This window comes from Desmodus rotundus, chromosome 10 (assembly GCF_022682495.2).
Source record: "Desmodus rotundus isolate HL8 chromosome 10, HLdesRot8A.1, whole genome shotgun sequence".
NCBI classification, from domain to species: Eukaryota; Metazoa; Chordata; class Mammalia; order Chiroptera; family Phyllostomidae; genus Desmodus; species Desmodus rotundus.
This window is the reverse complement of record NC_071396.1, coordinates 39,596,325-39,613,647: the sequence shown is the minus strand read 5'-3', so window position 1 is coordinate 39,613,647 and position 17,323 is coordinate 39,596,325. Positions and strand designations below refer to the sequence as shown.

The 17,323-nt window shown below is 56.6% G+C and overlaps 1 protein-coding gene across 2 annotated transcripts in view; it reads left to right on the top strand.

The window, feature by feature from the left end:
• The window catches only part of RASGEF1C (RasGEF domain family member 1C), a 66,655-nt gene that overhangs the window by 29,078 nt on the left and 20,254 nt on the right, over positions 1–17,323 (top strand). For both annotated transcript variants that reach the window (XM_024551254.4, XM_045188281.3), the window contains exons 2-4: positions 14,049–14,231; positions 14,402–14,524; positions 15,455–15,592. In XM_024551254.4, the coding sequence (XP_024407022.3) occupies positions 14,055–14,231; positions 14,402–14,524; positions 15,455–15,592 (438 nt within the window). In that variant the 5' untranslated portion in view covers positions 14,049–14,054. The remainder of the gene's footprint in view (positions 1–14,048; positions 14,232–14,401; positions 14,525–15,454; positions 15,593–17,323) is intronic.

Here is a 17,323-nt window from a genome sequence, read left to right as displayed (position 1 = left end):
GGCACCGAGCCTTAGGCAGGAGCGAGCACAGGGTGCCCTCGGGGAGGATTTGGCCCAGCTTTCGGAAGGGCCGGGCATGGGGCGCAGCCGATGGTGTGACCAAGCCCCAGGGCTGTGCTGGGTGTGTTCCCTCACAGCCTCTCCATGCTCCCGGGGGCTGGTAGCCCCACTGTGCACAGGGGGAAACTGAGGCTCAGGGCGAACATGCACGACAGCCTTGCCGCTCACGTCCGCCATCACCCACCCCACCCTCCCCTGGCCTCTGTCTCTACCCCCAGCTACCCAGAGGACCCTTTTCACGTATTTCCTCTGTTGGCCACCGCATTCTTGAAGGCCTCTCCCAGGAGGGGACAGTGGAGCTGGACCTTTGCTGGCAGGGAGAAAAGGATGTCCTAAAAGGGAGGGAACGGTGGGAGCCTGGCCCCCGTGGGGGTGTGGATGGCCTGTGTCTGGGGCAAGGTGCGCAGGCAGGTGGGCCTGGCATGGTAGTTTTTTGAAAAACCAAATTATTTATTGAAATAAATGTGTTTTTAAGGAAATTTTATATTCCCACCTAAATCAGCAGCATCACTTCCCATAAATAGAAACTGACCATAAAAATTTATGTGATGAAAGCAAAAACACTGTTGATTTTTAACAAGAATAAAACTGCAAAATCGAGTAGATGTGCCCGCGTTCTGCTTCTAGGGTGATACACGCGCCGCTCTGCCTTGCCCACTGAAGGCAGCTTACAGCCTGACAGAGTGCAGGGTGGAGCCGTGACTCCACATTGGTCTCCTGCTGCGGCTTCTCAGCCTGAGCCCCAGGATGGCCACCAGCAGCCACAGAGAAAGTTCCGGGAGGAACCCCCTGGTTCTGGCTCAAGGAGCCCCCGTGGGGTCTCGTTGCTCAGAAAAAGTAAGGAAACCCATCCTTTTTAAAATATCTCCCATCTGCTCTTTCGCACCCCAGCCCCCAAGCAGTTCCGAGGGAGCACCCCATGGGCCCTGAGCCAGGGAACCGCCCTCTCTGAGCAGGGAGCTGCACCCACAGAGGGCCAGCAGCCTGCTGCCCTTCTTCTCTCTGTCCTGCCACCACCCGGCCCTGGATACGGGCATAGTTGTGGGAAGTGCACAGCAGAACGGCGTAAGGAAAGCCCTAGTTTTCTGTCTGGAAGACTGGAAATGGAGCCCCTGGAAACTGAAAAAAATACCATAGAAATCGTAGAAACAGAGAAGGTCGAGCAAGCAGCCCAGTGAGGTTGTTTATGGCCCGGGGCTCATCCTCAGGCTGCAGGAGGCCGGGTCCTACCTGAAACAGCGCCCACCGAAGCCCTGAGCAGCCCGGCCCGGCCCAGGTTCCCCGGGAGCTGGCGCACAGCTGATGAGCACCTGCTCAGTGGTCACGAAGACAGACGGAGTGTGAGCCTCACAGCCACCGCCCAGAGAAGCCTCATGGGAACAACTGGCCCAAGCCGATTGGGGACAGTGCCTGCAAACATAAAAACATAAGTTCTTTCCATAGGTTTGAAACAAGAGCCAGGATTTCAAAAGGTAGTTCTCAAAATGCCCGAGCACCACCCGAAATTACTTGACGTGGAGAAGAACTAGGAAGATGTCAGCTCTCGTGGGAAAAAGGAGTGAGCAGATGCCGGCGCCACCATGACACAGGTGTTGGAAGTACCCGACACGGGCTGCAGAGCAGCTATTATAAAAGTGCGCCGGACGGTGGAGGCAAAGGCTCTTCCAGCGGGCGGACAGATAGCAAGTCTCAGCGGAGAAGTGAGAGGCATAACAATAAAAACAGGCACGTGGAAATCTTAGACCTGCACGCCTAGAAACTGCCCGATGGGCTCAGCGGTGGGGTGGAGGCGGCAGGAAGACGCTCGGCGGCGGCGAAGGCAGGTCAGTAGAAGTCATTCTGTCCGGTAGGAGCAAAAGGCCTGACTGTGTGCCGCTAGTTCCCCAGACGGAGAGGGGAAGGGTGCAGGGCAGAAAAAGGACTCAAAGAAATGATGGCTGGAAACTCCCCAGTTTAGTCAAAGACGTAGACCCGCATACCCAAGAACCCCAAACAGGACGACCCCCCGAGCGGAATAAAGCAGAAAGGAGTTCACGCTCAGGGTCATCGCAGTCAAACAGCCAAAAACAAGACAGAAGCAGCCGAGAAGCACGATGCTCTGCTTATGAGGAAAGAACCATTCAAGGATGTGCGGACTCCGCGACAGGGACCGTGGAGGGCAGAGGAAAGTGGAGTCACGTTCTGAAAGTGCTGAAAGGAGAGAACGCTCCACCTGCAACCCTCTCCACGCAGAGTGCAGACCTCAGGAGTGCAGACCGCCAAGCGGTACCCGGGCCCTTTGCATTGCTGAAGGGCGTTCTCCTGGTGGAAGGGATGGATGGAAGAGAGATGGAAATGACCCACATCTGCATAAATACGACAGACTGTTCCCTCTTGCAATTTAAAAATACGTTTGAGGCTTGAAACCGAAGACGGTAACATCCTCGGCCAGTCTCTCCAGTGTGCGCAGATGTGACACACAGGTGTGAGGCTTTCGAAATGGACTGTGAGTGTTAATTGTGTAGATTGTAGTGCCCACTGCAACCTTCAAAAGCACCACACAAAGAGATACAGTCAAAAGTCAAATCGATATATGTAAAAAGAATGCTAAGAAATGTTCACATGATTCCAAAGAAAGCGGCAAAGGGGGAACAGAGGAATTTAAAACAGGCAACAAAACTAGTAAACCAGTTGCTGTGAACCTAAAGCTCCTCTGAAAGATAAAATCTATTTTGAAAAAATAATAAAATATTAGCTCTCATCCAAACACATCAATTAATTCATTAATTGTCAGTCGTCTAAACTCGGCAAAGACAAAAATTGTCAGGATGTATTTTTTAAATGATCCATCTTTATTTGTTTATTTATTGTGCTGCCTAAAACAAACTCATTTTAAGTATTATGACATAGACAGGTTCAAAAACAAAAAGAACAGAAAAAGTATATAACGTCTGATCCACACAGGTGAACCAGTTCCTGGCCCCGTGGGTCTCCAGGGCAGTTCGCACCTGGCCGCTCTTGCTCCTCATGCCCCAGGAGCTCTGCAGGGTGGTCCAGGACAGCTGGTGGCAGATCCCACACCGAGACCACTCCTCCCCACCTCCCTAGTACCCCCCTTGCAAACCAGCTCAGGCTCCTGTGCCTTCAGAGACCCCTCACCTGCCTGGCTGTCTTCACCTCCCCAAAAGATGCTCTTCCCACCCCCAGCCCGCCCTGCAGCCCCTTCCCCTCCCCCAAGCCTGAGGCATCTTCCTTCCTGCCCGCTGCCGGGCTGTCTTCCGGGCCCATGAGTCCAGAGGCTGGGACAGAGGCCTGTTTGCTCTTCTCTCTCCCCTGGGGCTCTGCGCCCCAGGGCTGTGCGTGTGGGGACCAGGGTGCACTGGTGGGAAACTGGTGACTCTTTCAAGGGACGTGCTGTCCCCTCAGTAGCCCACCGTCCAGGGGAGGGCCGCTGTGGGCACGTTCTGTGACGTCACCATGATGAGTGACACTGTAAATAGCCGTGCTATAAATATGTGTCCGAGTGTCAGCAGCTGGGGGCCTGGGTGAGATATCGGGAGGGAGCGCGCCTGCTGCAGCACGAGACCCGCCCGCACGGATCAGGAGCGCGCCTGAGGCCCCTCCTGGAGCAGGTGTTCTGATCCTCCCGTGTCCCGCCTCTGGGTTTCCAGCTAGCAGTCAGCTTTAAAGACGCTGTAGAAGCTTCCCTCCCCAACCCTGTGCCCTGGGTGAGGGCCGCACCTTGAATGGCTTTTCTCAAAGAGCAGCCAATTCCCCACTGGCACAGAGCCCACGTGGATGCAGGGGTGATGCTGGAGTTGCGTGCAGACAGGGGTCCGGGTGAGGGCATCTCGGGGGTCTTTCCCAGGGGGCTCTGCTGCAGGGAGCCAGGTAGTGATCCCAGGCAGCGGAGCGATGGCCAGTGTGTGACTCCAACACAGGAGCTGCCCCCCTAGGACAGAGCCCACCCCTGACACAGCCTGGAGAAGGGGGTCGCGGCTCACGGAACAATATGGGCCAGGGCATGGGGGCGGCCCTGGGGGGGTCCAGTCTGGAGGCTTCTGAGGCCACCTGTACATGGAGGGAGGTGGGCGCCCTCCCTGACCTGTCCTGGGCAGAGCCCAGGGCGTCTCGCAGGAGCAGCCTGGGAGGAGTGCTGGGCTGAGCCACCATGACTTGGGGGTCTGCAGGAAACACCTCCAATTTGCCAAGGGAGACTGTCCCATGGGTGCACGTAGTTGGCCAGCCCTGAGTCCTGCAGGCGGCTGTCACCTGGGGCAATTTTTTGCTTTCAAGATTCTTTCCATTTATAGTGACGGAGCCCCAGCTCCAATTGGACAAAAAAAAAAAAAAAGAAGTTACTGCTTCCCATAAATAAAACATCTACCAGCGGGGTTAACTTCAGGTGCAGCTGGATCTAGGTCTTGAACCTGTGCTCAAGGCCTGTCCTTCTGCACCCTCTCAGGCCTGCCTGTCTCTAGGAGGCAGGGGGGGGGGGCTGGATAGCCGCCACTAATTCATCTGCTCGCCCCCCAGTCCTGCTGGAAATAGAGGACTGGGCAGGCAGAACCATGAGGTCAGGGAGAGTGGGAGTAGCAACAACAGCAAGGAGCTCTGGGCAGCTGGCAAGCAGGTGGGTGAGGAGGCGGGGACAGAGCACCCCAGACTGGATTCCCTCAGGGGAGTGGCTACAGTCAGAAGTTATACCCACAGCTCCTCTTCCCGTCCCCCCAAAACAGCCCACCAGGTCTCCCCACAGTGAGCTTGTCCTCAAGCCCTGTCCTCTCCCTCAGAGCGTCTGGTCAGCTTCTTAGTGCACGTCTGGCAGCCAAGGGTTTGCAGACATCGGAGGAAGCTTCCACCATGCAGACGGCAACGAAGACAAGCGTGGGGGAGCAAACCGGGGGAAAGAAAGACAATGCAGGAAGGAGAAAACATCTAATAAACATTGTTACCAATTGTTACCAATACGCACAGCGAGGTAAGAGAAGAGACTGACTCTAAGAAAAAGGAGCCAACTGTCACCCACTGAAAAAGGAATATTCAAAGGGAACATAACTCATTGAAATTAAAGAACAAACAAAAGAGCTTTGGAAGATAAAACTGAAAAACTCCAGAAAGTAGAGCGGAAGGATTTCGTCAATAGGAGATAAAGGATAAAAAAGGAGCACAAGCCCATGAGGTCCGACAGGAAAGCCAGAGTTCTGACCAGAAAACGGAGGAAAAGAGTCTCGAGGGAAAGGGCTTCCTGCCATCAACCAGCGCTGAGGGGCAGCCGCCAGCCGCAGAGGCTGGAGAGCGCTGCACTGCACGCAAGGGAAGGAAAAGGCCCGGCTCCAAGAGCATCCTTGGGAAATAGGTCACGTGGGATGGGGGTGACCAGCTTGCCTTAGTCTGCCTGGGACTGAGGGGCCTCTCAGAACGTGGGAGGTGAGTGCTGAGCCCAGGACAGTCCTGGGGCAAGTCAGAATGGTCCGTCACCCTACTGGAGACAAACAATTGCACAGAGTTCAGAAAGAAGCCAGAAAGCAAGCCTTCGAAATTCTGAAGAAACGTGATTTCTAATTGAGAATTCTGTACCTTGCTGAGCTGTCAACCACACTAGCAAGTATGATGGTAAAGTGAGAATATTTCCAAGATAGAAGGCCTCAAAAAATGTATTTCCTAAGCACCCCTTATCACGAAGCTACTAGAGGATGTGCTCCCACAAAATGAGAGTAAAGCAAGGAAGGAGGTGACAAGGGATCCCTTGGCAGATGGTGAAAGGGGATCCCAGGATGACAGCCCTGCACTGTCACCCCAAAGACACACTGTCACCAAGACCCCCACTCCCATTGGGCCATCTGCTTAGCCAGAGGACAGATGCCCCGAAGAACCTGGCCCGGATCCTCGTGAGGACGCTCACAGCAGTCCTCAGCCTCCCTGAGAGCTGTGGGTGGGCTCCGTGGCTCAGGAGTGGGGAGCACAGAGCAGCCTCTGCCCTCTGACCACCCCACCGCTGCACGTCCAGCGCCTGGTCCACACCCCAGTCCCGCCAGGTGCCCCAGGTGCCTGAGGGGGAGAGCCCTGTTCCCCAGGACTCACCAGTGACCTTGCTCACAACTTCCCCAGAAGGGGCCTCATCACCTCCCAGAGAAGCAGAGGTGAGACCGCACCCCCAGACTGTTCCCACTCGCCACCCCCCCCAGCCTCTGTCCGGAGGGTGCAGGGCTGCCCTCTCCCTTCAAGACTGGCAGATTCTTGTTTGGGGACAGGCACACAGGTAGAACTAAAAAGAAAAGCAAGAAAATGATTAACACCCAAGTTAGGATGGTCATCGCCCAGAGACTGAGTCAGCTTAGGGGGTAAGGAACATAAAGCATTTTAAGGTATTGGCTTTGCTGTTTCTACTGAGCTGCGTAGCGGTTCTCAGATGTTTGTGATGATTTAATAACAAAATCACTATTATTGAAATTGTAGATCTATTTACAGGCTCTTTTTCTTTAATTTTTTGAAAAGTAAAGGAAGGAAAAGATATCAAGGAAACCTCTCTCCATGATGTTCTCCACACAAGGCCCAGCATTCACTTCGACTGGATGGTCTGGGTCCCCTACTCCAAGGGGATGCTGCAGTCTCATTGGCCAGGACCCAGTTTACCCCCACCCACTCTACTGGCCTCTAGCCAGTGGGCAGAAGTGGTTCCGGGAAGTAAGGAAGCGTGGCAGTTGGGAGGCTGAAACGAAATCCTTCCGTCTGGTTTGGGGGAGCAGCTGGACACTATCTTTTGATTCCCTTTAGGGACTGGTGTCCTTCGGCCTAGTGCCTGTCCTTCCAAGTGTGTCCCCAGGAAACAGTCGTAGGTGTGGACAGAGAGCGAGGGAGCTGATTCCCTGCGGAGCAGGAGGGAGGCCAACTTTTCTCTCTCTGAAAAACGCTCTATATTTAGTTACCAACCTGCGGTGGGTCTTGGTGCCACCAGCCTGCACTCAACAGGTTGCCGGCAAGCTGTGCCCTGAGCTCTGCAGGGGCCTGTGCTCCCCCAGCCCTGGAAGCAGCAGGCTCTGGCAGCCAGAGCCGAGGGCCAGATGGAGCACCAAAATAACTTGGGCCCATCCTCGCCTCACAGCCGAGTCTGTTGGGAGGCCTCCCAAAGGCAAGGCCATGTGCACGCCCAGCCTGGGTGAGCAGAACCCTGGGCTCAGGTCTGAGGGGGGCCCCAGCACCCCCGCGACGCCCCTTCGGACACCAGGGAACAGGGAGGAGCCCTTCGTGGGACCCGACCTGGAATGAAATGAGTGTCTCAGCTCCAGGCTTTGTCAGGGAAGGAGAGGGAGAGGACCATGGGGTGTATCGGGACGTGGACAAGAAGCTGCCACCACTCAGAGTAGCAGGCCTGAGTGGGCAAGGTGCTGGCTCCATCACAGGTGGACCCTCTCCTCCCTGAGGTCCCTGTGGAAGCGGGAAGGGCTTGGCTATCAGTCTCTCCTTCTACTGAATGCATCACGGGCCGCTCAGGCGGCTTCCTGCTTCCTGGAGGCCAGGACACACTGGGGCCCTCAGTATTCGAGTTTCCCTCCCCAGGCTCCCAAACCCTGAGCTACGCTCCCCTGCTGAGCCTCTGGGCCACATCCCTTTTCCACTCAGCCTTTATTAACTTCCCGTCCTAGGGCCAGGAGCTGCCTGGAGTCAGGAGCCCAGGGGTCAGGGTACTGGTCACCAGCTGGTTGCCTTGTGCCCCCACAGTACATTTTACGGCCCAGGTTCACTCACCTGTGAGGTGAGAGATCATTTCCATATTGTTCTCACAAAAGACACATGAAGCATAACACACAGTGCGCTTCTTCTCTGAAGTGTAACCTCTGGGGCTGAGAGCCTATCCGGGTCAGGTAGGGACTTCAGGGACTTCATCCAGAGCCCTTGGAAACAGCTGCAAGCTTAGCTCCGCATTCCCCAAGGGCACAGAGACCATCCCTGTTTCTGCAGAAGCAGGTCCAAGCAAACATGCCCTATTGGCTCTCCCAACCATGCCTTGGGCCTGCTGAGGCTCCAGACAGCCTACCTGGGAAGAAGGTGAGAAAAGCTCGGAAGTCAGGCCTCTTCCCAGAGCTTCTCGAGGCCCTGCACAGATACGAGTAAAACTGACCAGAGGCTGAAACGTGGGCTCTGAGGAAGCCCATCAGGGCCGGGGAAGGAGGAGGCCTGGGGTTTCAGGACACATGCAGATTCGCAAGCTGGGTGGCACCAGTCCTCCCAGAAAGCTGCAGGAAACTAACAGCATCCTAGGAGAGTTCTCAGCCCGTCCCCAGTGCAGCCCTGGTCCTGATGGAGAGATGGAACAATATGAGGTACTGATTCTCACCAGTACCATTTCTGCTGGGAAGTTCCATCCCATGCACTATGACAAGAAAAGGGAATGATCTTTAACCACCAGGAAGGAAGAGAGAAAATTACAATTAGTTGTACACAGAACTGGCCTCTGGAGACTGTTAAAACTAAAGAGATGTGAAAACCTATATACAAACCCAGTAGCAACATCCAGTTAAGGATATAAATAATAGGGGGCATCCAGGTAGGAGAGCCAAGTGGGGAGCCCCAGGACTCTCTCTCCAGCCGGATGACAGTCGAACTGTCAGAGTCCGTCCGCTGTGACCATGTTCGCACTCTGGACTCTCGTCACAGGTGTGCAGCCTCCAGAGAAAAACCAGGAGCCAAATCTCTGTTAACTTTGGTCTTAGCAGGTAGTAACTACCCACCCTCCTCCCTCAGCCTCCTAGCCAATAGCCATGCACACAGCTTGCGGGTCCCAAGGTGGGCGATAATGACCCTGTTCTCCAAATATTGGGGACCTGGGGTCCGATGCTGATTGCTGTTCTGATTGTGGGGTTGCTGATGCAGAGGCAGGCCACCATAATTATAATCTGCACTGGCCAAAGAGGCTTCCAGGAGGCTTAAAGGGCCAGAGCCTTGGTTTTGTCCTCCTTCTTTTTCCCCATTTTCTCCTTTTAAGATCCATGATTATAACATCCAAAAGCAACCACATGTGCAAGAGGGGTGTAAAAGTTACTGCACATTGTTCATGGAAAGGTGCAAGCTAAGAAAGAACCCCAAAGACCTTGCGTTTACACCCCAGGCTGATGCCAGCACAGAGGTGTTGTATAATGGTTGTGAAAAGTATATCCCGGGGAAATCTGATTTCCAGAGTTAGCACTTTATGAGACTCAAGCATCAAGTTTTCAACAACAACAACAAGAAAACCACAGGCACACGGAGAGACAGGAAAGTATGGTGCTTTGAAAAGAGAAGACACACACAGGAACCGCCCCGAGGAAAATGGGAGGAGGGGCCTATCAGACAGTGAGTGGCAGCTGGCCAGTTCAGAAAACTACACGTGAATGAAAATAGAAACAGCAATAAAGAGATGGGAAACCTCAAGAGGAACCAAAAACAAATTTTGTTATGACAAATTCACTGGATGTATTCCAGGAGATTTGAGAAGACAGAAGTAAGAATCAGTGAACTTGAAGAGAGAGCGATTGAAGTTATGGAGCCTAAAGGGCATTGTGAGAGCCCTAGAACAAGAAGAGAGAAATGGGCAGAGAGATTATCTGAAGAAATAATAGCTGAAAACTTCCTAAATTTGATGACATACATGAATATAAACATCCAAGAATCTCAACAAACTCTAAGTAAGATAAACTCAGAGATCCATGATGAGACACATTATAATCAAGCTGTTGAAAGACAGAGAATCTTGAATGCAGCAAGAAAGAAGCAACTCATCACACACAAGGGACCCTCACGAAGACTGTTGGCAGATTTATTTCTCATCAGAAGAAAGCCTGGCAGCCAGAAGGCAGTGACTGGTTGATGAATCCTATGTACAGCAAAAATGTCTTTGAAAAAGGAGAGAGAAATGAAGACATTCCCAGATATACAGAGCAGAGTTCGTCACCACTAGTATGTCACACACAAATACTGAAGGGTGAAAGGAAAGGACACTAATCAGTAGCTCGAAGCTATAAAGGTCTCTGGTAGGTAGATATGTGGGCAATTACAAAAGTATTACAGTAGCTTTGATTTGTAACTCCACTCTTTGTTGTCTATATGATTTGAGACTAATGTGTTTTTTAGATAATCATTAGTTTATGTTTTTGAATACCAAATGCATAGAAATACGATTCTGTGACATCAGAAACAGACTGGGTAGGGGACAGACTGGGTAGAGTTTTGTATGCTGTCGAAGTCAAGCTGGTATAAATTCAGACTGGAGCGTTACAACCTTTGAGTGGTAAACGTAATCCCCATGACAACAATGAAGAAAACAGCTGTAGAACATACACAAAAGTAAGTGAGAAAAGAATTTAAAAGTTTCACAACAAAAAATTAATTAAACACAAAAGAAGGCAGTGATACAGGGAATGAGAGACAAAAACCTATAAGGCATATAGAAACAAAATAGCAAAATGGCAGAAGTAAATCCCCTTAACAGGGATTATTTTGAATATGAATGGATTAACCTCTCCAGTCAAAAAGACAGAGGTTGGCAGAATGGATTTTTTGGAAAAATGATCCTGCCCTGGCTGGGTGGCTCCGTCGGTTGCAGCTTTGTCCCATACACCAAAAAAGTTGCGGTTCCAATTCCCAGTCAGGGCACATATCTGGGCTACGGGTTCGATTCCTGGTCGGGGTGCATATAGGAGGCAACTCATTGATGTTTCTCTCTCACATCGGTATTTCTCTCTCACATCGGTATTTCTCTCTCCTTCTCTTTCTCTCTCTCTAAAATCAATAAAGACATTTTTAAAATATATCAAAAAATTATCCAACTATATGCTACAGGAAACTCATTTTAGATCCAAAGACAAATAGGTTAGAAGTGAAAGGAGGGGAAAACATGCCACATAAAGAGTGTGGTGGCTGCCTAAGAGCAGAAAACAGACTCTGAATCAAAAAGGTCCCCATGGCGCACGACGTCCTCGAGGCTCACCCAGGCTGTCGCAGGGGTCCGAACGTCCTGCCTTTTTAAGACAGAACTATTCCGGTGTGTGTACAGCCCCCGTTTCGCAGATCCACCGACAGACACTTGGATTTCTTTATCGGTGGCTTTTATAAATCACCCCTGGACACCCAGACGCGGAGCGAGGACACTGTCCTGCCGTGGAAGCAGCTCCGAAACGCAACATTAGCAGAAGGCGCCCGGAGACCGCACACATGCTGCTGGCTTGTGTAATAGAAACAGGAAAGAGGGAAGATAGATTCAGCATTTGCTCGTCCCCGTATAAAGCAGCTCCACAGACGGGAGCTCACACAGGCAGGGACCTAGGGGAGGGGCATGGCGGGCAGGTGGGGCCTCCATCTCCACCTGCTGCCCCACCCGTCAAGCCTCTGCAGACTGCCTTCTGCCCTCAGTCCTCAGCACAGAGACCCCCACCCCAAGCCCGCTCTGTGCCCCAGGCAGGCTGGAGCCCCTGGCAGCCCTCACACAGAAGCCAGGGTGGGCCCCCCTCCCTCCACCCCCCGTGGTGCCCAGCACATCTAAGGTAGAGGGGAGAGTACTGGCGGGGCGCCACCAGGCTCTGGTCTCACCCACCCTTTCTTAAGGCAACATCCAACACAGGGAGCTGCCCCCCTCCCCTCCCCTGTGCCCACCTGCAGAGCACAGGCCTCTGAGGTCAGCCTCTCTGCACACCTCAGCCTGCTTGTGGCCTGCCTCCGCTGCCAGCTCCGAGAGTCCTGCTGGGTCCCCAGGGCCTGAACGGTGCCAGCAGTCACTCCACACCTGCACACACATGGGAATCAATGTCCCTCAGCAACAGTGTAGGAAGCCAGAGGCTGCAACCGGGGGAACAGCTTGTCTGTGGGGACGCAGGCCTGGGCCCAGCTGGGGACACCGGTGGCTGCTTGGACGTCAGAGGGGCCCACTGCAGCCTGTCCACTCTCTGGGCATCCCTGCATGCCAGGAGGGTCTGGTCCCCCCACCCCGGCCTCCATTGTGAGCTCGTTGCTCCAGGGCACAGCTGGGTCTGTCACCCCCCCCCCCCATGTGCCCGGCACCTCACACCCAGCCTCACTTCCAGGCTGGATCCAGAGGTGCTTGAGGAGCTCCCAGCTCGTCTCTGAAGGGGTGGCCTCTGGCTATCACAGAAAGTCCCCTCCCACACCTCCGCAGACCACCTTGCCCTGCAGAGAGGCTTCCAGAACCATCTCCACCCCTGCTACCGGCCTGCCCTTGAGAAGCCAGCCCAGTGCTACAGGGAGAAGCTGCCAGGTGTCCACCTGACAAGAGAGGGCAGGCCTTGCCGGCCTCGCGTGTGTTGTCTTGTGAATTAGGCTCAGACGCGGGCCCTGGGCTCTGCCCCATGCCCTTCCCAGAGCTGACCATCACCCCTGGGTGCCCATCCACTCAGTGGACTGCCCACCGACATGGACAGGAGGCGGTTTTATGAAATTTTACAGTTTCACCAGCTGAAATGGAATACTTAGTGCTTTGCCAGGGAAATGCAAATGAAGTGGTGGCTGTCCCCATACTGTGACCCAGCTGTCACGCCCTCTGTGGGCTCCCTCTGATCCCCAACATCAGCTCTGGCTCTCCGTGTCCCTCTGACTCAGGGCCAGGCCACCTGGGGGTCGGGAAGACAGAAACAGACCTGGGACGGGGTCTGCCACAGGGACAGCAGGGCAGGGAGAGTTGGGCGACGGGGATACCGACCTCTGGAAGGCCCCTGTGGCGAGCCTGCAGGATTCCCAGTTAAGAACGTGGGGGCGACTTGCCCTGGCCGGTGTGGCTCAGCTAGTTGGAGTATCGTCCCATACACCAAAAGGTTGCAGGTTCAATCCCCAGTCTGGGCACACACAGGAAGCAACCATTGGATGCTACTCTCTCATATTGATGTTTCTCTCCCTGCCTCTCTCTCTAAAAGCAATGAAAAGGAAAAAAGGAAAAAAAGTCCTCAGGTGAGGGGGGAAAAAAGAATGTGGGGGTGACTTAAATGCCCTGCTTGGGCAACGGTTAAGCAGCCCCAGGCTGGGCCAGGGCCTGTGGCTGTGCAGGCCAGGGCAGGCACCATTCAGGAGGACCCCAAGGATTGGTGGTGGAGCCTGGGGAGGAAGCACAGGCCACGGCACACTCAGGGAGGGCACCTGCTGAGGCCAGGCCCAGGGCCCAGTGCCAGGCCGAGGACTTGCCCTGGCCCCCGCCTGGCACAGGTTTGGTGAGAAGTTGCCGTGTGACAACCGCAGGGGGCCTTCTCCGCAGCAGGTGTCACCAGCGGCTTCCCCAGCACTCAACATGGTGACAGGGAGAAGCTGCTGGTCCCCACCAGGGGTCAGGCCCATTCTGGGTGGGAGGAGGCGGCATTGCTGCAGGGAAGCAGGGGAATACCGGCAAGGAGGAGACGTTTCAGCCACGTCCAGGTGGATGAAGGGGTGAAGGTGGTGGGAGGGCCTCCTGCAGGAGGGAACAGCCGGAGGGTCACTGGGGCCTAATCGGGAACAGCCTGGAGCACCAGGCTGCACTGGAGAGAGACCCAGCTTCAAGGGGCCCACGCAGCAGGGGGCCCACAGGGCAGCTCAGGCTCAGCAGGACCCAGGGCCCACCCGCTGACCTCGTAAACGTGCTCACTCTCCTGGCCCCCTACGGGGACAGGATGGTCCCAGCAGGGACATTCCACCGGCTCAGGGACCCTGGGTGAAAGAGCCTCCAAGTGCTGCAGAAATTCTGGGGTTGCTCCTGAGGCCCCAACCTGTGGATCAGGCCCATCCCTCACCCCAACTGTGGCCGGGTGGGGCCTGACACAGACCCCCACACGCGGTAGGAGTGGACTCCTGAAAGAGTAGCCCCGGCATGACTTGGCTGAGAGTGGGGAGAGCTGGTTCCTGGGGGCCCTGGCAATGCTCCCAGGAAGTGATCACTGGGCCCAGGTGGGCACAGAAGTGCCTGTGGGATGCAGGGGCAGGGCCCACCCAGCCAGGAGCCCAGGGGGCCAGCAGGCCCCAGCTTAGGTGTGCCCACCTGCTCCTCACCATCACAGGCAGGCATGCCCTGGACGCTGAGTGCCTCCGACATGGTCACCCCAGGCAGCCCCGGCCCACCCCCCACCGAGCCCGCAGACAGCAAGCAGGCGGAGCAGCCCCTCCTGGACGGGGCTCCACCCTCGGCCTCCCTGGACACGCTGATCCAGCGCCTGGTGCCCACCGCCGACTACTACCCCGAGGTGGGCGGCCCACTCAGAGCAGGGGAGGGGCAACAGAAGGGGCTCTCCTCCACCAGGTGTGGGGGAGGCGTCGGGCTGGCCTGGGGGGGGCGGGGGGCAGGGCGGGGCTGGGAAGCGCGTGCCCTCCACAGCCCAGCGCAGGCACGCTGCCTTTCTCCCGTGCCCCCCAGAAAGCCTACATCTTCACCTTCCTGCTGAGCTCCCGCCTGTTCATCGAGCCCCAGGAGCTCCTGGCCCGGGTCTGCCGCCTGTGCGTGGAGCAGCAGCAGCTGGACAAGCAGGTGCTGGACAAGGTGAGAACGAGGCGGGGCGGGGGCCGCTGCGCATGCCGGCACTGTCCGGACATGCCCTCGTGCAGACAGCTCTCCGAGAGGCGGTGACTGTCCCCACTGTCCTGAAGAGGAAGCCGGTGGCGGTTTCTGACTTGTTGGAGGCCCAGAGCCAAGACAGACTTGGGACCTCTCAACCAGGGCCTGTTCTCCGGTGCGCTCTGGGGGCCCCCGAGCTTACACCAAGCCCAGACCCGGCCCCCAGAGCCCCGTCCTGGGACCCCTGCCACCTGGGATGGCCCTGAGCAACGGCTGGGCTTCCTGCCCCCCCCCGGCACACTCTGCTCCAGCCTTCCCGCGGTCCCCGCCCCTGGCCGGCTTGTGCGGACTGTGACTATGTTCACAAGTGTCAGTGGGGCTTCGCTGTTGGGGGTGAAAACTGCACGATGATGGGCAGCCCCGCAGCACCCGGGGCGCCGCCCACCCTTCTCCATCTGAAATGGCCCAGAAAAGGCCAGGTCTCGGCCAGGTCTCAGCCATATAGCCTAGGCCACATGACCATCTGTCAGCCAATCATTGTGCATGATGGGCATGTGCCATGCTCTGATTGGCCAGCACTGATCTGGGCCCACTCTTGCAGCCCTGGGGCGGGGTCTGCTGCCCAGGACCCCACCGGCTGGGAATGGGGGATAGGGACACTCCAAAGGTAACTGAGATGTGTCACCACAAAAAGGGTGGGATCCCTGGCAAAAACAGGAGATGACCCCACCCCCAAATGTACGTGTGCCCCCTGCTCCCCTGTGGTCAGCCCCCATCCCGTGTCACCTGGCATTGTCGCCCACCCCCACCTGGCAGCCCGGGCAGCAGGGACCAGGGGGGTAGTGGCTGAGGCGGTGGCTGACGTGGCCCCAGCAGCCCTCACCGCGTGTGGGTGCCCTCGGCCTTGCCTTGTAGGCCCAGGTCCGGAAGTTTGGCCCCAAACTGCTCCAGTTGTTGGCCGAGTGGACGGAGACCTTCCCACGGGACTTCCAGGAGGAGTCAGCCATCGGGCCCGTGAAGGACGTGGTGGGCCGCATCGCCCCCTGTGATGAGGTGGGTGAGCCAGGGGTGCGTCACCCCACCCGCACCCCCAGTCCCCGCCCTGAGCCCGCTCCCAGGCCCTCCCCAGGGCCCTCGCCTCCCAGATGCGCACTCACCCGAACCTCAGCCCCACTGACCCCATCAGGCACCGCAGCCCTGGCGGAGAAAGCAGGTCTCCGCTCCCGGCCTGCCTCTTGTCCCCCGGCCCTGCTGTCCTCACTGCCAGTGGATGCCGGGTGAGGGCAGGCCCGCTCGTGGACTCCCATGGTGGCAGGGCCCTCCTGGGCCTGGGGCGCTGAGGCCTCCCTCCTGACAGTGCACCATGCAGGACTAACCCGCAGCCAGGGCTCCTGCGAGGCCTGCAGCCAGGGCAGGGAGAGGACGCCAGCGGGGCGAACAGAACTCACAACGCTGGTGGGAATAGCAGCCACAGGCGGCATGCCTGAGCGGCTATCCGGGGTCCCCTGCGCCTCTGCAGTAAGCCTCCGTCCAGGGCAGGCAGGCGAGAAGGCCCCTGTGGCCAGACCACACCGAGGAGACTCTGCTCTTGCACTCCGGTGTCTTGGGAGGCAGCCTGGGAACTGCCTGCACCCCACGCCCTGCCCTCCCAGCTGCCTTACTCCGGGGAAGGCGATTAAAGGTCTCCAAGCCTCACTTTTCCTATGGGAGACAAGAGGACAGAAATCCCCGGGGAATATGGTGAGAATGCAAAGAAGGGGGCGGAGCCTCTGGCCGCCTCTAGACAGGGCTGGCTTATTGGCCTCTGAAGAATTGCGGCCTGGCCGTGGCTGTGTCTGGAGGGAGAGGAGGTCAGGTCTCCTGCACATCAGGGGCTGGGAGGAGACCCTGTGGCGAGGCATGGGCCCCAGAGCAGGTCTGCACCCGGCAGAGGCAACCGCAAAGGAAAGCTGCTAGGGCCGGCCAGGCCACGGGCAGCCACAAAGCCCAGGCCTACCTGGGGCTCACAGAGGGAGGCTGTGCCCTGGGGTCACTTCACACAGCAGACAAGTGACTTCGCTGTTGTAGGCGCCTGGTGATGTGAGGGTCATCTCCTCTTCCTCTGCACCCCCTAGTCAATCTGAGAATCACAGTGCTGGGTTAGGAGCAGCCAGGAACAGGGCCGGGGAAGCTGGATGATTGGATGAGTGGGGGGGGGGGGAGCAGGAAGGAGAGGTGCTGGCTGAAAAATAGATGGCTGCTTTGACAGATGGGCGGAGGGGAAGAGGGATGTCTGAGTAGATGGATAGGTGGAGTTACGGGTGGGCGGATGTGGGAGGACTGATGGATAGGTGGGTGGGTGGGGATGGGTGGCCAGAGGGATGGATGGGTTTGTGTGGGGTGGGTGGAGGGACTGGTGGGAGGGAAGGTGAGTGGGCTGATGCCTGAACAGAGGGAGGAAGGATGGGTGAGTGAGGTGGTGGGTCTGTGGTGGTAACCGTGTCAAAGGGGCGGCGGACAACAGTGGACAGGGGAGAAGGGGTGGGTGCGGGAAGGGTGGACACACGGGTGGGTGGAGTAAAGGGGACAGAAAGGGACGAGAACTGCGTCTCCTGCTCCTTCTCCCTCCCCCCAGGAGGCCTTCAGCAGTGGCGAGGTCTCAGCCTTTGACAAGACAGGACTGTCAGCCCTTGGCTGGCCCATCTCTGTCTCTTCTTTGGGCGCAGCCATTCAGAGGCGGGGCCTGCAGCTCTGCCCACCGTGGGGGAGGGGGGATGGGTGTGAGTCCTCTGCCAGTCTCCCAGG